This window comes from Macrotis lagotis, chromosome X (genome assembly GCF_037893015.1).
Source record: "Macrotis lagotis isolate mMagLag1 chromosome X, bilby.v1.9.chrom.fasta, whole genome shotgun sequence".
In the NCBI taxonomy this organism is placed as follows: Eukaryota; Metazoa; Chordata; class Mammalia; order Peramelemorphia; family Peramelidae; genus Macrotis; species Macrotis lagotis.
In genome coordinates, this window is record NC_133666.1 from 192,690,063 (window position 1) to 192,710,429 (window position 20,367).

The 20,367-nt window shown below is 34.0% G+C and overlaps 1 protein-coding gene across 3 annotated transcripts in view; it reads left to right on the top strand.

Annotated features, from left to right (window-relative positions):
- FOCAD (focadhesin) overlaps positions 1-20,367 on the top strand; it is a 362,553-nt gene that overhangs the window by 108,590 nt on the left and 233,596 nt on the right. For 2 of the 3 annotated variants that reach the window (XR_012472869.1, XM_074208785.1), the window contains exons 9-10: positions 314-401; positions 17,337-17,536. Coding sequence is in view for 2 of the 3 variants with exons in the window: in XM_074208785.1 (XP_074064886.1) it covers positions 314-401; positions 17,337-17,536 (288 nt within the window). In the remaining variant the exon portion in view is untranslated. The remainder of the gene's footprint in view (positions 1-313; positions 402-17,336; positions 17,537-20,367) is intronic. The other variant, XM_074208786.1, reaches the window with a different exon arrangement.

Here is a 20,367-nt window from a genome sequence, read left to right on the forward strand (position 1 = left end):
CTCCTTTCTTTCCTCACTCACCTCCCTTACCCCAACTCCCCTCTTATTGAGAAAGCAAGCTAGTTGATAGAGGTTATACATGGATTTGAACTTAAGTTGGGATCCAGTACTTTATCCATTGTGCCAAGCAACTACTTTCAAAATGTGTGTGTGTGTGTGTGTGTGTATAATATTGTAGTCATTTTATAAAGTTCTTCATGCCCCATGTTAAATCTATGGTTTTTAAATGTCTTGGGAATATTATGCATATTTTCAGTGTTCATCATATAATATTAAAAGCATTTTTAAAGATTTTTTCTTCCTTTTTGCTTAGGGATTTCCTGTTGAACAAGCCATAATTGGAATAGGTTTACTTATCTTACAGACTCCAACAAGTCAGCAGAAGCCTATCTTAAATCTGGGTAAGAATTTTCCTCCTTAGAAAATGGAATGAATCTTTGAAGAAATTTTGCACTGCCTTTTTCTATTTCACCTGAGAATGAACACGTTTTGTTTTCTCTCCTATCTAAACCTACTTGATTATCTTCAAGTAGAGTTTATTTTTTTTTGGTTGTGTTGTGGATAGAAAACTGGTCTCAAAGGTGAGGAAAGCCCCTGGTTAAATTCCTGACCTTGGGACCCATGGGTAATCCTCTTCACCTCTCAGTTCTCTCAGCAACTCTTTAAGAATGTAAATTGTGGAGGTTAAGTACTTGTCTTAGAAGAAGAAATCTTCTTACCTTGGAGTTCTCTGCACAGAAATGAAAGAACAGTCCCTATTCCCTTCCTATCTTGGCATGCCTTTAATAAAGACAGCTCACATTTGTAGTTGTTGTTCAGTCATTTTTCACTCACGGCTTTTACTCTTCTTGGCCCCATTTGGCAATTTTTTTGGCAAAGATACTGGAGTGGTTTGCAATTTCCTTCTTCATTTCATTTTACAGATTAGAACTGAGGCAAAAAGGTGAAATGACTTGCCCCAGAGTCACACAGCTAGTATTTATGACTGAGGCCAGATTTGAACTCAGGAAGATGATTCTGGGCCTGGCATTCTATCCACTGTACTACTTAGCTGCCCTACATTTATATTTATTTCCATTTTATTTATATATTATATGTTCATTATATTTGTTATTTATATAGGCATATATAAAATATCCATACATGCATATATAAATATACACACATACATACACACACACGGAGGGAGGGAGGGAGAGAGAGAGAGAGAGAGAGAGAGAGAGAGAGAGAGAGAGAGAGAGAGAGAGAGAACAAGAACATAAGTTTATGAAGCACCTAAAGGCTTATGAAACACTTTCCTTATATTCTCCCTCTTTAGGTTAATTGAAATAAATGATTGCAGTAGTCAGCAACACTTACTTAGCACCTGGTTTGTGCAAAAAGATCATGTCATATTTAGAGGAGAAGCAAAAATACAATAGCCCCTTGCAACCACAGATAAATGTCAAGTCCCTAATCTTGGACGGTCATCAAGATGGGGACCAGTGTGGTCTTGGGCCCGAATGATTAAAGGGAAGATGAGACATATTTGAGGTGGGGAGTAGTTTCTCATCCTTTATTCATTAGGCAGATCAGTTTTGTTCCAGTGTGTACCTCAGTGATGAATTAATTACCTTCCCCAGGGTGAGAGCTATTGTAGAAGTTTGATAAAACATGTATACATCATTATAATTTATGTTTAAATGGTGTTTACAGTTTACAATGCACTCTACAAGCATTAGCTCTGTTGTGCTTCACAAAGCTTTTAAGTCCTCATTGATTAGATGAAAATGCTCTTTCCTCCTTTAAAAAAATATCAAGGTAGATTTCATGAAAGAGGTTTCATTTTAGGTGGTCTTTGGAGCATAGATTATGAGAACCCTGCCTTTCCATTTTGTATTAAAAGTTAAATTCTAACAAACAGCATTGAAAAATCTCTGCAGAGAAATGGACTGTTATATTCTCATTATATATTAGTTTGAGAAAGAATAACAAGCATCAGACTGATAATGAATGCTAATATTTAAAGACTGTGGTAGAAGCTTTGGCATTTTCTTTTGCTTTCATCTTGGCTGCAACTTTGCATGCACAAAACTTACTTATGACTCTTCTTTTAGTTTTAGCTTAAAAATCAGAGATCATAGAAGGTAGTTAGGGAAGCACCTGTTATAATTCCCTTATTTTGCAGATGAGAAAAGGAAAACCCAGAAGGGCCACAGAGTTGTAAGTTCTGGATCTTATCCTTTCTTAACAAACTAACAAGTATTTAAGTGTCTATTATATAGCAGGCATGATGCTGGAGATACAAAATATAAAGAATGAAATAATCTGTCCTCTCTCTATTCTGTTAGGTAATCCAAAAAAGTATATGTATTAAGTACATACGAACAATTCTTATTTTATGTATGTTGACTGTCAGCAGATTCCTGAATTTTTCTTCCCCAGAAGATGATTTTTATGTAGTGTTAACTTGCATTGTGTGGTGGGGAAGAGAGTGAGTCAAAGAGACAGAACTGGGGTCATTCTATATGGAGGATAGTAACTGGTATGTGTTTCAAGGACTCACAGGGGCTGGTTGAAGGACATATTAGGGTTCTGGGAGTTAGGAATAGAGAAATTTTAGCTTGGGGGGACTATGATCTACCATCTGGAGAGAATTGGACTTGGGAGTTGTGGGAGGATGGGTTACATGTAGGAGTGTAGTAGGAGGGTGAGCTATGTATAGACATGAGATAACTGATGCAAGGAAGACTGATGTGTGGGATAGGCACACTGTCAAGTGGTTGGCTACAATGGGTCAAAGGTGCCCCCCCATATCTCTTGGTGCTAAATCTGTGCTCCAACCCTAGAGATGGTGGCAATTTCTCCTATCTCCTTCTGTTTTTATTTGAAGGGTTCTTTTTAATCTTTTTTTTTTAAGGTTTTTGCAAGACAATGGGGTTAAGTGGCTTGCCCAAGGCCACACAGCTAGGTAATTATTAAGTGTCTGAGGCTGGATTTGAACTCAGGTACTCCTGACTCCAGGGCCCGTTCTCTGTCCACTGCACCACCTAGCTGCCCCAGAAGGTTTTTTAAAAAGATTCATTGTTGTTGATGGGGAGGAGACAAGAGTAGAACTGAGGGGTAGTAGAGGAGAGAGAGCACAGTATTGTAAAGTAAAGTTAACATGAATGGTTTTTTTTGGATTACATTTTTCTTTCAGAATTATTTAAATAAAGTCAAATTTATGTAAAGAGAATTTGCAGAAAGAAAGAACTGTCTTTGCAGAATAAATATAAGAAGAATATATACAAACATTCAAAGTACTTAACTTCAAGGTAGTTTAGCAGGGAGAGCATTAGCTATTCAGGTCATTAGTGGAGTGGAGAAATTGATATTTGAGTTGTATCTTGAAAGAAGAGAAGAATTCTTTAAGACAGTTGTGAGGAGGCAGTAAATTCCAGACCTGGGAGACATACAGTGCAAAGCCATGGGGATAAGGAAATGAAATGTTTTCTTTGAGCAACAGAGAAGGCAAATTTAGGTGGAGAGCAAAGTATAGGAGGAAGAATAATGAATGATAGGGTTTAACCTGTATTAGACATTAAAACCTAAATAGCCATGTTTCATGCTATAATTAAGTCAACACATATTTAATAAACATTTACTATATACTAGGGACTATGCCTACCAGCTCTAATGTTGGACATGGGCAGATTTCAGCAATCTGTTCATTTCTCATGAAAGTTCTTTTTTATGATCATGATCACTTTGGGGTACAGAAATCATGGGTAGCAACAAGTGCCAACTAATATCTGTGTAGTCTTTAAGGTTTGCAATGACTTTGTTAATGCTATTTTATTTGATCTTAACATCAATTTCTGGATGTGGGGGCTGTTATAATGCCTATTTTACAGATGAGAGAACTGAGACAGAGGCTAATTGACTTTCCCCAGGGTCAAAAAGCTAGTGTCTGAAATTCTTTATTGTGGTAAATATAAAAATATACATATGTATCCACTTTCAACTCTTTCCCCTGATCTACCTTTCACTACAATGAAATAGTTCCCCTTTTATGTAGACTTATGTGCATATATACAAGACATATCTTGTATGTCATATTCCTAGAACAAAGATTTTTTTAACTGTTCTTCAAATTCTTTTTTTGCCTTCAACCTTTAAAGCCTATATTGCATTTCTTGAGTTTTTATAATATTTCTTTCATGATAACTTGTAGTTTGTTTTATTAGTTTTTTCTTAACTTTTCAAGCCAATTTAATCATGCTCTTTTGCAAAACAATGAATCTTTTCTTTTTCCAGCTTTTTTTTCTAAAATTATTCTTGAAATTGGACAGCTGAATATCCTTGTACATTCCTTAATCTCTGGATTCCTCAGCAGACCTGATTCTCAGTGACCTGATTTCTCCAAAGGTCATTTTCGTATTATTTTTAACAGGCGAAGAAAGATTTCAGAGAATTTAAGTTGGCAATAGTCATGTACCTGTTATCTAACTGAAGGATGAAAGCCAGGTCTTCTGACTCTTAAATCCACTCCTGGAAGGAGTGGGGACTTTTCCGTGGTGTTAATTTTGATCAGTTGCAATTCTTTGTGCATTTAATAAGCACCTATTATATATCAAACCTTATGGAGACAAACATGAAAAAAGTTCTTCTGGGAGGAAACAAAGCAGACACATATTTGAAGATAGAAAATATGTATGCAGAATTTTGTGTTGATTGATCAGAGGAGAGCGCTAATTTAAGGAGTCAGAAATTTCTTCACATGAAGATACTTGAGGTATTAATTGAGGAGAGCTAGAGATTCCACCAGTTAGTGGTAAGAAATGAGATCGTTTCCAACATGGGAGAACAACCCATATGAAAGTTAGAATATCTTGTATGGAATAAGCAAATGGAACTAAAGCAGATGGACTCAGGGGCAGCTAGGTGACATAGTGGATAAAGCACCGGCCTTGGAGTCAGGAGTACCTAGGTTCAAATCTGGTCTCAGATACTTAATAATTACCTAGCCGTGTGGCCTTGGGCAAGCCACTTAACCCCATTTGCCTTGCAAAAACATTAAAAAAAAAAGCAGATGGACTCAAATAAAGTTTATGTGAAGCGTTTTAATTATATAAAATTAAATTGCAACCAGTTTGTAAAGATTTATAAAGAGAATTCTATTTTATCCTGGAAGTCATAGGGAGGTGTTACTACTTCTTGATCAGGCAATGAAATTTTTGATGATAAACTTTTAGGTATATCAGTTTGGTAACTTGAGTGGAGGATGTTTTGTTGACAATAGAAACAGGAGGTATGAAGGCTAAGTAAGGGGTCATTTTAATAGGGTAGGATAGGGTTATTGTATTGAGAATAGGAAGAAGGGAACAGATGTGAGAGATATTCTGGTGATAAATTATCCAGAACTTTGTATCTCATTGGATGTGAGAGTGATGAATAATGAATTAGAGATGAGCAATAGATTCTGAACTTAGATGACTGGAAAGATGTTGATGATTTGGCAAAAAATGCGGAAATTGGGTAGAGGGATGGATAGGAAGAATAATGAATTAGAACTGTAGATTTTTTTGATTAAAGATTTTATTTATTTTGAGTTTTACAATTTTTCCTCCAATTTTACCCCCCCCCCCGAAAGCAATTTGTCAGTCTTTACTTTGTTTCCATGTTGTACATTGATCAAAATTGAGTGTGATGAGAGAGAAATGATATCCTTAAGGAAGAAACAAAAAGTATAAGAGATAACAAGATCAGACAATAAGATACCTTTTTTTTTCCTAAAGGCAATAGTCCTTGAACTTTGTTCAAACTCCACGGTTCTTTATAAGGATACAGGTAGTATTCTCCATTGCAGACAGCTCAAAATTGTCCCTGATTGTTGCACTGATGGAATGAGCAAGTCCATCAAGTTTGATTATGGAACTGTAGATATTGAGTTTGAAATGCCTATGGAATTTTCACAGGTGGCCATCATCAGGCACCAGTTTGTGATGTAAGGCTAGCCCTTTAGGGAAGAGATATGAGAGAGAGAGAGAGAGAGAGAGAGAGAGAGAGAGAGAGAGAGAGAGAGAGAGAGAGAGCGAGCATTTTCTTTACTTTTTTCATCCATATGCAGATGTATATTTTTAGCTTACAAAAGCCTTTATAAACAGAATTAACAAATTTCAGATTGTGAGGGAGTATAGACTATCTCTATACGTATTGCTTTATTTATATTTATTTTAAAATTTATTTTATTGATAGCCTTTTTAAAACATACTTATATGTATCCGTTCCTTTTCTTTCTCCTCTTTTCTACCCAAAGAAACATTCTTTTTTTTTAGGTTTTTTTTTTTTTTGCAAGGCAAATGGGGTTAAGTGGCTTGCCCAAGGCCACACAGCTAGGTAATTATTAAGTGTCTGAGACTGGATTTGAACCCAGGTACTCCTGACTCCAAGGCCGCTGCTTTATCCACTGCGCCACCTAGCTGCCCCTGAAACATTCTTTCTAATAAAGAATAAAAAAGGAAAGACAAAAAAAAAGCAGTTGAGCAAAACTAAATACATTAATTATATCATAACAGTATATGCTTTATTTATACCTATTTACTACAGTTCTTCAAAGAAGGGTAGGTACATACATATCTTCTACTTTCCATTAAATTTTTACAGATATCCTATAGGCTATATGATCTTCATAGTCATTAAGGATCTATCAGATTATTTGTTTGGTTTTTGTGATATTATAAATAAATTATGCTAAATAATTATCCTTATCAGATTGATGTTTGTCTGATCTTTTGTCAGATACAAAGTTAAATAAACCTGTGCTCTAGTAGCTTACTACAATTACAGTCTAGGTTATTTCTTTATAAAAATAACTGTAACACCTAAGAAAACATGCTTTTGTTCTATTCTTCCTTTGGTCCTCTTCTTCAGTCCCCTCTTGCTCTTTCATTTCATGGCTTTCCTTCTTTTTTTTTTTTTTTTTTTGCAAAGTACTGAGGTTAGGTGACTCACCCAAGGTTCCACAGCTAGGCAGTTATAAAGTGTCTGAGGCTGGATTTGAACTCAGGACCTCAAGCCAGTACTTTATCCACTGTGCCACTCAGCTGCGCCCATTTCCTGTTATTCTTATAAGGATAGTTTACTTTATTTTTGGAAACCATTCTTAGTCTATTTGTATCTTAACCTCTGCCACTTTAACTGGATGAGTAGTCTCTTGAATCTTGGTTGTTGCCTCAGTAAAATAGGTATAATTTGAATGATACTTGTTTTACTTACTGAGTTTCAATAATCAGATGAGATAATGTATATGAAGTGCCTTGCATACCTAAAAGTGATGATAAATATAATTGTTATTTAAAATATGATTGAATTTTTTTTTTAATATAAGCCATACTTGGTTATTTAAAGCAGAAGGGTCAAAAGCATCAGACTTAACTTCCTTGGGGACCTGAACCTGATGAAAATGTAATTGGGAAATATTTAAGAAACTCAGGAAAAATGCACTACAACATAGATAATGTTAAATTGTTTTTTTTTTAAATCAATATGCTAATGACAAGAGAAGGATTTCTCTTTCTTTGGTATCAGTGCTTTAAAGGTAGCAAATTCTCTGATGTATCTTTTGCCCTGTCTCTGACATTAGTATCTGATGACTTGATACTTTATTTTCATGTATCTAGCAAGCAGATTGAATTTCTTTACTGAAATAGCACTTCTGATTTATATTTGCCTCATTATCATGTCAAAATTAAAAAATCAAGCCTGATGCTGTTGAATCTGATAGTTTTGTTTCGTGATGATGGGAAGAATGATTCTTTAGTATAAAGGAGCAAAAAGAGGGATAGAATGATCAAGAAATTGCTGAATTGAAAAAACCCACAATTATAGCAGTGAATTAAAAATGAGGTATTCAAATCATTATAGCTAGTTTTAAATAACTCATGTGGGTTCCAGTGATTATCTGAAAGATTTATAATCCTTACTTCTTGAAACATTTGTGTTTTATTGAAAAAAATAGACATTATGAGTTACTTTTACTATATCTGAAAGCTTCATTTGTCTTGTAAAGGAATTAAAAAATAACCAACTAATTACTATAGGCAGTGACTTATTGTCGTTCTGATTTTTCTTTCCCTTTCCCCAGCATTTCAACAACTGCAAAGTAAGCTTTTATCAAGTACTTTTTTATGTGCCAGCCAGTGTGTTAGCTATGGGAGCAATAAAACTATGTGCAAATCCCAGAATTTAAGAGTTGGAAGGGAAGTCAGAAGCCACTGATTCCAACCTATACCCTAAAGAAATGCCCACTGTTACATAGTTCAGCCTCCTGGGGCTATCTTTTGAAGTAGCTCTGCATTCCATTTGTAGATGGTGATAATTTTTTGCGTTGTTCTTTTAACTTTTTTTAATTTGTTTTTCCAACTACATACAAGGATTATTTTTGATATCTTTTTTCCCCTAGATTTTGAGTTTACTTTTTTTTCCCTCTCTCCCTTACCCCCTACCCCTGATAGAAAGCAATCTGATATAGGTTCTATATTTACACCATACTAAACATAGGTCTATAGAGATCAAGTTGTGAGAAAAGAATCAAATCCAAATAGGAGAAAGAAAACTTCAGAGAGGAAAAAAATGACATAATACATAAGACAACTTAAAAATCAAAGATAAAAATTAACTTTGGCCTACATTTAAACCCCCACAGTTTCTTTTCAGGATATGGATGCTATTTCCCATCACTAGTGTCTTAAAATTTTCCTTGATTATTGTACTACTGAAATGAATAAGTCCATCATAGTTGATCATCACCCAGTATTAAACTAGTTCTGCTTATTTCACTCAGCATCAATTCATAAAAATCTTTCCAGGTTTTTCTGAAATCTGTCTCTCTTGATTTCTTTTAGAACAATAATATTAATGGCTGTCATTGCTAAGAAATTTCTCCTGATGCCAAACCTAAAACTTCCACCTGAGGTTCTGATTCTGTCATTTGTTGCTGAACAGAATTAGTCTGATCCCATTTCCTCATGACAACCCTTCAGATGTTTAAAACAACTATTATGTCCCTCTCCCTTCCAAGATGCTTTTCTTTTCCAAACTAAACAATGATGATAATATTAATAATAATTTATTTCATATGGTACGATTTGTAAAGTCCTTTACACAAATATTAATGACATAGTTGTTAAAACACATGACCAGGCACAGATCCCTTTGATACTCTACCAGAAACTTTTTGCCATATCTACATTGAAGATGTATCAGCTCCTATTAGATTTTGCTTATTCATCTAGTTTATGAATATATCAAATAGATTGAATGCAACTTTTATTCTTCTCCAAAGGAATGGCATAAGAAATATTATCAAATTCTTTGCTAAAATCCAAGTAAAAAGATTATATGAACTGATTCTGAGTGAAATGAGCATGATCAGGAGAACATTGTGCACATTTGCAGTAATATTATGTGATGATCAACTATGATTGACTTAGCTCTTCTTACCAGTACAGTGAACAAAGACATTTCTAAATGAATTTGCCATCCATGTCCAGAGGAAAATCTATGGAGTCTAAATGCAGCCCAAAACTTGCTATTTTCATCTTTAAAATTTGATTTTATGCTTTTTTTTCTTTCTCATGTTTTTTTTCCTCCTTTTTTCTGATTCTCCTTTCACATCTTGACTAATAGGAAAATGTGTTAATCATGATTATAAATATATTTAATCTAAATTAGTTTATTTCCTGTTATGAATCAGGGGGAAGAAAGGGAGGTAGAAAAATGTGCAACTCAACATCTAACAAAAAAATCAGTTTTGAAAACTATCTTTATATGTGATTGCAAAAAAAATTAAAAAAATTCAAGTAAAGTATGTTTGACATTTACTTATCTTACCAATTAAAAATCTGGATAAAAAAGGGAATATAAGCAATTTGATATGAGTTATGATTGTCTTCTTTTTTTTTAAGGTTTTTTGCAAGGCAAACGGGGTTAAGTGGCTTGCCCAAGGCCACACAGCTAGGTAATTATTAAGTGTCTGAGACCGGATTTGAACCCAGGTACTCCTGACTCCAAGGCTGGTGCTTTATCCACTATGCCACCTAGCCACCCTGATTATGTCTTCTTAATGTAGCCTTGAAGTCACAATTTCTTTATTCATTCATGTAGAAATTTCCTAGCAATCAAAAAACAAGATTGGGGCGGCTAGGTGGCGCAGTGGATAAAGCACCGGCCCTTGGAGTCAGGAGTACCTGGATTCAAATCCGGTCTCAGACACTTAATAATTACCTTGCTGTGTGGCCTTGGGCAAGCCACTTAACCCCGTTTGCCTTACAAAATAAACCTAAAAAAAAATCAACATTACCTGCCTTTTGTGTATATAATCTGTTTTCTTCCCTTTTCTGAAAATTTGATAATTTTTTCCTTTTCTCCAATCTTATTTTATCTCTTTTGTTTTCTATGATCTTTTTATTAATTACAGTTTAGCAGTTACATGTGCTTATTTTTTTTCTGTATCAGAGTAAGTACTTCATATGGACTAGGTTACTTGAAGTCCCTGTAGGTTATTTCTTAGATCTTCTAACTTGTCATACGAATTGGTTTCTTATTAACCATTTTTCCCTGTCATTTAGGAAACTGCGATTATTCCCTTGGCAGAGAAAGTAGAAGTCAAATATGAGCTTAGTACATCTGCCTTCTCTTCATTGTTAGTTGTTTCAATAGAGTCCAAGCAACTACCATACCTCTTTTTAAAAAAAATATTTTATGTAAATATTTATTTGTTTTACAATTATTTACAATAGTAGTTTCTATCTATCATTTTTTGGTAACATTTTGAATTTTAAAAATTTTCCCCCTACCTTGCTTCTCTCTCCCACCCACCTCCTCACAGAAGGTAGTGCGATAGTCTTTATATTGTTTCCATGTTATACATTGATCAAAATTTGATCTGTTGAGAGAAAAATCATATCCTTAAGGAAAACATAAAATATAAGAGATCGCAAAATTATGAAATATATAAGATAACTTTTAAAAAAAATTAAAAGTAATAGTCTTAGGTCTTTGTTTATACTCCACAGTTCTTTCTCTGGATACAGATTGCATTCTCCATCACAGATACCCTAAAATTGTCCCTGATTACTGCACTGATGAAATGAGCAAGTTCATTTAGTTTGTTCATCAACCCCATGTTGCTGTTATGGTGTACAATGTCCTTCTGGTTCTGCTCATCTTTCTCAGTGGCAGCTCATGCACATCCTTCCAGACTTCTGAATTCCTATCCCTACTCGTTTCTAATAGAACATAACATACATATACCACAATTTGTTTGGCCATTCCTCAATTGATAGACATTCACTCAATTTCCAATTTTTGCCACCACAAACCAGGGTTGCTCTGAATATTTTTGTACAAGTTAGGTTTTTACCATTTTTCATGATCACTTCAGGGTCTATAGACCCAGTACTTGTATTGCTGAATCAAGGGTATGCACAGCATAATTCTCACTAGTACAGTGAACAAAGACATTTCTTTTGGCCATAATTCCAAATTGCTCTCCAGAAAGGTTGGATGAGTTCACAGCTCCACCAACAATGCATTAGTGTCCCAGTTTTCCCCCATACCTTCCAACATTGTTCTTTGACCCTTCTGGTCATATTGGCCAGTCTGAGAGGTGTGTGTAGTAACTGAGAGATGCTTTGCATTTCTCTAATTCGTGATGATTTAGGGCAATTTTTCATATGACTATGGTTTGCTTTGATTTCATCATCTATAAATTGCCTCAGCATATTCTTTGGCCATTTGTCATTTAGGGAATGGCTTGTTTTATTAAAAACGTGACTCAGATATCTATATATTTTAGAAATGAGTCATTTGTCAGAAATACTAGTTGTAAAAATTGTTTCCCAGTTTACTATATTTGCTTTTATTTCTGTAAAACCTTTTTAATTTAGTGTGATCAAAATTATCTAGTTTGTTTTTAATGATGTTCTCCCTCTCTTCCTTGGTCATAAATTGCTTCCCTTTCCATAGACCTGACAGGTAAACTATTCCTTGATATCCTAGTTTGCTTATAATATTGTCTTTTAAGTCTTAATTCTGTACCCATTTTGATCTTATCTTAGTATAGGGTATTAGATGTTGCTCTAATCCAAGGTTCTGCCATGCTAAGTTCCAATTTTCCCAACAGTTTTTATTGGAGACAGAATTTTTATCCCAGAAGCTGGAATCTTTGGGTTTATCAAACAGCAGATTACTAAAATCATTTCCTGCTGTTTCTTTTATACCCAGTCTATTACACTGATCCACCACTCTGTTTCTTAGGCAGTACCATACAGTTTTGATGTATTATGCTTTATAATATAATTTCAGATCTGGTAGAGCCACTCCCTTTTGCACTTTTTTTCATTAAATCCCTGGATAGTCTTTTGTTTCCCTATATGAATTTACTTACAATTTTTTCTTGCTCATCAAAGTGCTTTTTTTCTTTTTTTTTGGCAAGGCAATGGGGTTAAGTGGCTTGGCTAGGGCCACACAGCTAGGTAATTATTAAGTGTGTGAGGTCGGATTTGAACTCAGGTACTCCTGACTCCAAGGCTGGTGCTCTATCCACTGCACCACCTAGCCACTCCTCATCAAAATACTTTTTTAAGAAGTTTGATTGGAAAATAATGTAATTTAGGTAGAATTGTCTTTTTTATTAGTTCGGTCTATCCACAAACAGTTGATCTTTGCTCAGCTATTTAAATCTGATTTTATTTGTGTGAGAAATATTTTATAGTTGTTTTCATAGAGTTTATGAGTCTGCCTTGGCCGGGAGACCCCCAAGTATTTTATGTTGTCTGAAGTTAAATTAAGTGGGATTTCTCTTTCTTGCTCTTGCTGCTCTATCTTGGAAGTAATATATAGAAATTCTGAGCATTTATGAGGGTTTATTTTATATCCTGTGAGTTTGCTAAAGTTACTAATTGTTTCTAGTAGTTTTTTAGATGTTTTAGAATTTTCTAGGTATATTATCATGTCATCTGCAAAGAGTGAGAGTTTTGTTTCTTCCTTCCCAGTTCTGATTCCTTCAATTTATTTTTCTTCTCTTGTTCCTGAAGCTAACATTTCTAATACAATATTGAATAATAGTGGTGATAACAGGCATCTTTGTTTCACCCCTGCTTCTAGCTTATCCCCATTGCATAAAATGCTTGTTGATGTTTACAAATAGATACTGCTTATCATTCTAGGGAACAATTGATTAATTCCTACTCTCTCTAATGTTTTTAGCAGAAATGTGTGCTGTATTTTGTCAAAGGCCTTTTCAGCATCTGTTGAGATAATCATATGATTTCTGTTGCTTGTTATTGATAAAGTCAATTAAACTTACAGTTTCCCTAATATTGAACCAATCCTGCATTCCTGAATAAATCCTGCTAGGTCATAGTGTATTATCCTGGTGATAACTTGCTGTAATTGCCTCCCTAAGATTTTATTTAAGATCTTTGCCTGTCTATTCATTAGGGAAATAGATATATAATTTCCTTTCTCTGTTTTAACTCCTCCTGCTTTAGACATCAGCATCATATTGGTGTCATAGAAGGAGTTTGGCAGAGTTCTGTCTTCACTTATTTTTCCAAAAAAGTCTATATAGAATTGGAAACAGTTGTTCCTTAAATGTTCGATAGAATTCAGTTGTGATCCTATCTGGCCCTGGAGATTTTTTCTTAGGGAGTTGAATAATGCCTTGATGAATTTCTTTTTCTGATACAGGGTTAATTTAGGTATTTAATTTCCTCTTCATTTAACCTGGGCAACTTATATTTTTGTAAATATTCATCCATTTCACTTAGTTTATCAAAGTTTTTGGCATATTGTCTACAAAATAGTTCCTGAATTATTACTTTGATTTCACCTTTTTCATTCATGCTACTAGCAATTTGGTTTTCTTCTTCTTTTTTTTATCTAACTAAAGTTTTATCAATTTTATTTTTTTCATAAAACTAACTCTTGATTTTATTTATTAGTTCAATAGTTTTCTTGTTTCTGAGTTTATTAATTTCTCATTTAATTTCTAGAACTTTTAATTTGGTATTTAATTGGTGGTGTTCTTTCTCTAATTTTTTTACTTTATTTCTCTAATAGTTTTAGTTGGAAATTATTAGTTCAATGATTTCCTCTTTCTCTATTTTATTCATGTAAGCATTTGAAGACATAACATATACCCTGACAGCTTCCTTGGCTATATCTCATAAGTTTTGTTATGTTGTCCTGTTAATTGTCATTATCTAGGATTATATCATTAATTCTATCTATAATTTCTTGTTTGATCCACTCATTCTTTAAACTGAGGTTATTTAGTTTCTAATTAATTTTAGGTCTATCTTTACATGGCCCATTAATGCTTGCGATTTTTATTGCATTACGATCTTAGAAGGAAGTAATCACTGTTTCAGCCTTTCTGCATTTGATTATAAGGTTTATATGCCCTAGTTCATGGTCATTTTTTGTGATAGTGCCATGTACTGCAGGGAAAAAAAGTATATTTCTTTCTATCCCCATTCATTTTTCTCCAAAGATCTATTATGTCTAGGTTTTCTAACATTCCATTTGCCTCCTTAACTTCCTTCTTTTTTTATTTTATTGTTGGATTTATCTAAATCTGAGAGTGAATAATTATTGAAATTCTCTTTCTACCCTACTCATCCCTTTCTTTCCAACTCTCTACTCCCTCCATATAGAAAGCATGAAAAACAAAACTTTTGCAAGCATGTATAGTCAAACAAAGCAAATTTCATTATTGGACATGTCCAGAATTATTTATCTTATTTGATACTCTCGAGTTCCTCACCTGTCACTCAGGAAGTGGACAGTATGTTTCATCATAGATCTTCTAGAATTGAAATTAGTCATTGTGATAGTCTTAGCTCTTAAGTTTTTCAAAGTGTTTTTTTGCAAAGTGGTCTTTGCAGTATTGTTATTGCATATATATATATATATATATATATATATATATATGTACACATATATATGTTGGTTTTGGTTCATTCTGCATCAATTCTTGCAAGATTTTCCAGGTTTTTTTGAAACCATCCCCTTCATTATAACACAATAACATTACTTCCCATTTATATACCAGTTGTCATTTGATGGATATTCTGTCAACTTTCCAATTCTTTGCCACTTTAAAAAAAGAGATCTATTATATTAAATTGGACCCCCTCTCTTCCCTCTTAGTTTTTCCACTACAATCTTCCCTTTCTCTTCTGCTGCTTCTTTTTAGTAAAAGACATTTCTGTTCTAAGCTGTGTTTGGGAATTCTTGCCTTCTTTGACTAGTTTAGATGAAAATGAGGTATGTAAGGTTTGTATTTGTGTACCCTGATTATGTAAGACAATTTTCCCTTATCTTTTATTCTACTGACCCCTTCTTGCCAAGAATATTTCTTTTCTCCTTCTTTTTCCGTTATTATCCTCACAATATAACATTCATTTCTAGTCCGTTTTGTCTAATTTCACTTCCTCTATGACTCTTGATGATGAGCAGGTTCAGAGGACCACATACTAATACATATTAAAATGTAAAAAATTTGTCCTTTTTTAAATCCTTTTCAGTTCTTTTCTTATGTTTTTATGTTCCCTTTGAATCCTGCTTTTGCATTTGAAAGTTTCTATTCAGTTTTTTGTGTTTTTATCATGTCAGAAGTTCTCTTTTTTCATCAAAGTTGCAGTTTTCCCCTCATTTTTTACTCAGTGTTTTTGGGTATATTATTCATATATATATTCATTTATATAAGCCATTCCTTTCTGAAACATTGTTTTCCATGCTCTCTGCTTATTTAGAGTACTGTCTGTTAAATCATATGTGATCCTCATATCAGTCAGTCCACTTATCAGTCAATCTATGAATATTTATTAAGGGCCTGTTATGAAGTTGAATGCACATAGAAGTAACAAAAATAAATTAGGTAATTTCTACAAGTTTTAAGCTTATATTTGATTGAAGGAACTAACATATAGATCACATATTGTATATATGGCTTATATTATTTATGTTTATTCATTTTATATTTTAGCTTCATAGCATATATGCAACTAGGTCATAATACATAAATATGTGTTTTCATACACATGTATATATAAATGTATAGCATTTGACCTCAGTTTGACACTCTTTCATCATTTCTGTATACTTTTTGCCTAGACTGTATTTTTAACTACCCTGAACTACTTGCTGTTCTCTGGCTCTCCGATGTTTTTGCATCCACATGATTTTTTTCATCTGATTTCCTCTACTTAAAATCTTTACTAACTGACTACAGCCTCAAATAGGCTTTTTAGTTTATTTGTATCACAACCTCCTCATTTGTAAAAAGGGGGCAATGGTTTGATAGATAATCTCTCAAGTTCCTTCTAGCTGTAAAATGTCTAAGAATGCCTGTTTTCATTTTTTCTTATTTTATTTCCAGTTATCATAGGATCATACAATTTATGATTTGGAAAGGGATGTTAGGGAATATCTAGCCCAGCCCCCTCATTTTATAGATGAGGAAAACTGGAGCTGAGACTTAATGACTTAACTCCAGTCACAGTAAATAAGAAATTTGGATTTGAATCTTGCTTTTTGATTCCAAAGTTTTTTTTCCATCTTGACTACACTGTAGTATTTTGCATCTATTAGGTCCATAATAAATATTTGTTAAATGAATAACTTGAATGAATGAATAAATAAATATGTAAACCATTTATTAAGGGTCATTACTTTAGTCATCTGTCTGGGATATGTGCTATTGCTTATGACCATTGAGGAGCTTGTGGGCCGATAGTTTAGTATGATGCTATTGAATAGCTAGAGATAGAAGGCATCATCTAGTCCCATTCTTTTTTTTTTGTTTGTTTTGTTTTGTTTTTTTAGGGTTTTTTTTTTTTTTTGCAAGGCAAATGGAGTTAAGTGGCTAGGTAATTATTAAGTGTCTGAGACTGGATTTGAACCCAAGTACTCCTGACTCCAAGGCTGGTGCTTTATCCACTAAGCCACCTAGCCGCCCCGACATCCATTCTTTTTATAGAATAGGAAATTGGTGTTAAATGAAATTACTCATTCCATATCACACAGGTGATAAATAGTACAGATAAGCTTTGTTTTCAGGTTCATTGAATATTATTTCTTTTATGACAAATAAGGGTTAAGGTTGAATTTTCTTTTTAGGGTCAAAATAGATTTTTCTTCACTGATATATATTAGGTGACTTGCAATGTTTGCAAACATTACTTGCCTTTTGGTTGTTGGTCTTATTCTGACCTTACATATAGAAGATGTCTATTATAGTAAGTATCTTCATCTCATTGGAATATTATTTTTTTTGGCTTAAATTATTATTCTTTGGTGTTTAGCTCTGAAACTCCTTTCTTCTGGGATCAAGAACATCCCAAGCTCATCCCTGCTGTTGGTGATGCCACTACTGCAGATTTTGTCATCTACAGCCTTGGAAGATTGTATCTCTGCAGAAGACGTGAGCCCCTCTAGGCAAGAGCTGGCTTTAACCCTCTTGGAAATGGCACAACAAGAGGGCTCCAAAGAACAAAAACAGTTGGTAATGCATGAACCTTTGCTTCTCTTACACAAAGTATTGCTCTGGGATTAATAACGTGACCAGCAATTAAAGCAATTTAGGAGGCAGCTAGATTGGGGGCAGGACTCCAGTCCTCATGTTGAGAAGTGTTATTCTTTGTTTTCCTATCTAAGACAACACTCCTTCATACTTGTTATCCCTCTCTGATGCTTCATTTCTCTGAGCAAGTCACTGTCGTCCTGCTGTTTACTCCTTCTTCTTAGGTACATTCTTGGTCTCTTTCCTTTTTACCATGTTGCTGATCTCTGGTTTTGTACATTGAGCACTGATCCAGGATCTTTGCTAGCTTTACCAGGTCCCCCCCCCCCCCCCCTCTATTTTTGTCCTTTAGCCTCTTCCATTAGTGAATTGTAGCTTTACCTCCCAGCTTCCCCTCTTAAAGGGATTGGGTGAGGATTAAACAAGATAATGCAGGTAAAGCATGTTAAAGCTTCTTGGAGTAACTACACAAATACAAGGCCTTATCACTGTCCTTGTGTTTTCTGTGAAGGCGGATGTGGCTTTAATTACAGATGCTTAAAGGTACTAGAGGGATAAAGCCATTTATTATAACTTGTTCCAGCATGCAGCGGAAATTAGTCAGCCATTAGAGAAATTGAATACATACTTTAGCTTCCTAATCCTAATAGAATAAACCTTTAGAATTTGTTATACATAGTGTATTTCTAATGTGTGAGAAGGGGAAAACAGAAAATAATGTGGAAACTGTCTTTTGACTTTAGTAGTAATGTAAGGAGAAAATGAAAATATAACCATTTTAGTTTCTCTCCTCTTCTCTGCCCCACCTCCTTTCTTCTCCCCATCCCCCTCTTATAAACTTCAAACAATGATTGATTGATTTCTGGGTTGCAGGCAGGAGGACACATTATATTTGACAGTTTTGGTCCTTTTGAAATCATAGGTGATGTTTACTGAGAAAAAGCTTCCATCTAGTGTCTATTTCCTAAGTCACTATTTAATCAGGTGTATTAAAATGGTGACTTGTTCAGGCTAATAGTTACACTTTTCTTTAATGGTTAGTAAAGTTGTTAGTGAATGGTTAGAGAAATCAATGCAGTTAGGTCCATAAATGCATAGCTTATGATACTCTGCCAATTTCTTGGGGATTTATTTGAACAGGGCTTCTACAGTCACCCTTTTATTTATTTAAAGAGTTAAAATTTAAGCTGAGCTTTAAGGCTTATGTTGGCATTTGAAACTGCCTATTTGTGGCAGGAATGGCATAGATCAAATTTTTTTGTTGTTGTTCAGACCATTTCTATTTTATAAATGAGATGTGTCTGTCTAAAAAACACAACTCTCCTTTACCCTGCCTTGTTTAGGACATAGATTTGAGATCAGAGCACCTGAGTTTAAATTCTGGCTCCTCCTGCTAACTTGTGTTATCATCAAAAAGTTACTCTGGATCTCAGTTTCCATATATGTCCAATAAGGAAATTAGAACAGATTGCCTATTAGGTCCCTATCAGCTCGAAAATGATGAGCTTTGATCTTTAAATTGATCAGTCTTGAATTCTGGTTTTTCATTTGAGACTAAAGTCAGTATTCCATGGCGTTATATCAGTTATTTTGCATATAATTTCATTTTGTAATTATTTGTCTTTATCTCTGAAAGTTTCAAAATCTTTAAGAAATAAAGTTTAGGGGTGGCTAGGTGGCGCAGTGGATAGAGCACCAGCCCTGGAGTCAGAAGTACCTGAGTTCAAGACTGGCCTCAGACACTTAATAATTACCTAGTTGTGTGGCCTTGGGCAAGCCACTTAACCCCATTTGCCTTGGAAAAAAACCAAAAAAAACAAAAAGAAAAAAAAGAAATAAAGTTTAACTTTCTCCAATTTGTAAGAGTTAAAAACAAATCATGCAAATTTGTAACTTGTCTTCAGTAATCCATAGAGCACAATGCCTTTTTTTCTCAAAGTGTATTCAATACAGAACTATTTAAAATATTTTCACTTGATCATTCCAGTAAAGAGAACAAAAATACAAACATTTGTTGCAATTTAAATTCTAAAGTGCTTTTATATGTCATTTGTTCCTTGAGATATAGATAAAGGATTAAAGAGGGATTTGGAAGGACAAAGTTCTTTTATTATTAGACCATATTGGACTGTCATTTGCACACAGAAATAACTGACTAGAATGTGGAAAACCACCTAAATTTTATGTAAACCTTTTGTGCTCTTTTCCATTTCAAATATTATGTATATATTACTCACCTAATATACAGCTAGAATCCTTTTTAAAATTTTCTTACCTAAATCATAATGCTGGATTCAACAAGATCTTCCAAGTTAAGCTAATTCCTAACAGGAATTTCAATTAGGACTTTTCTTTCAAGGTCGTGGTGTTTTTTTCAATGATATTTTTTCTTGTAAAAGTGACTTGTCTTTGATAATGATTTCTAATTAGTTCTCATCACCTCTACTTCAGTTGCTAAGTAGAGTTCTACTTATGAGAAGTAATTGACTGAGCTGCTCCTGTAGGGAACTCTAAGAGCATTGGGTTTAACTTATCCATTAATTCAATTCCAGGCTCTTAGTATTCTAAGCTTTAGAAACAGCTTCAAAATTTATTTTGAAGGAAGGGAAGAGTTCTTCAGGAATAAGAGTGTTAGATAGAATTCACCATGAGAAAAATAGAGCATTGTGTTCTATTGATTACTGAAGAGAAATTCCTAATTTGCATAATCTGTGATTTTTTAATTCTTAGAAATTGGAAAAAGAACCTTTTTATTCCCTTCAAGCTTTTTAAACTTCAGAGATATAGACAACTACAGAATTTAATTATTTGCA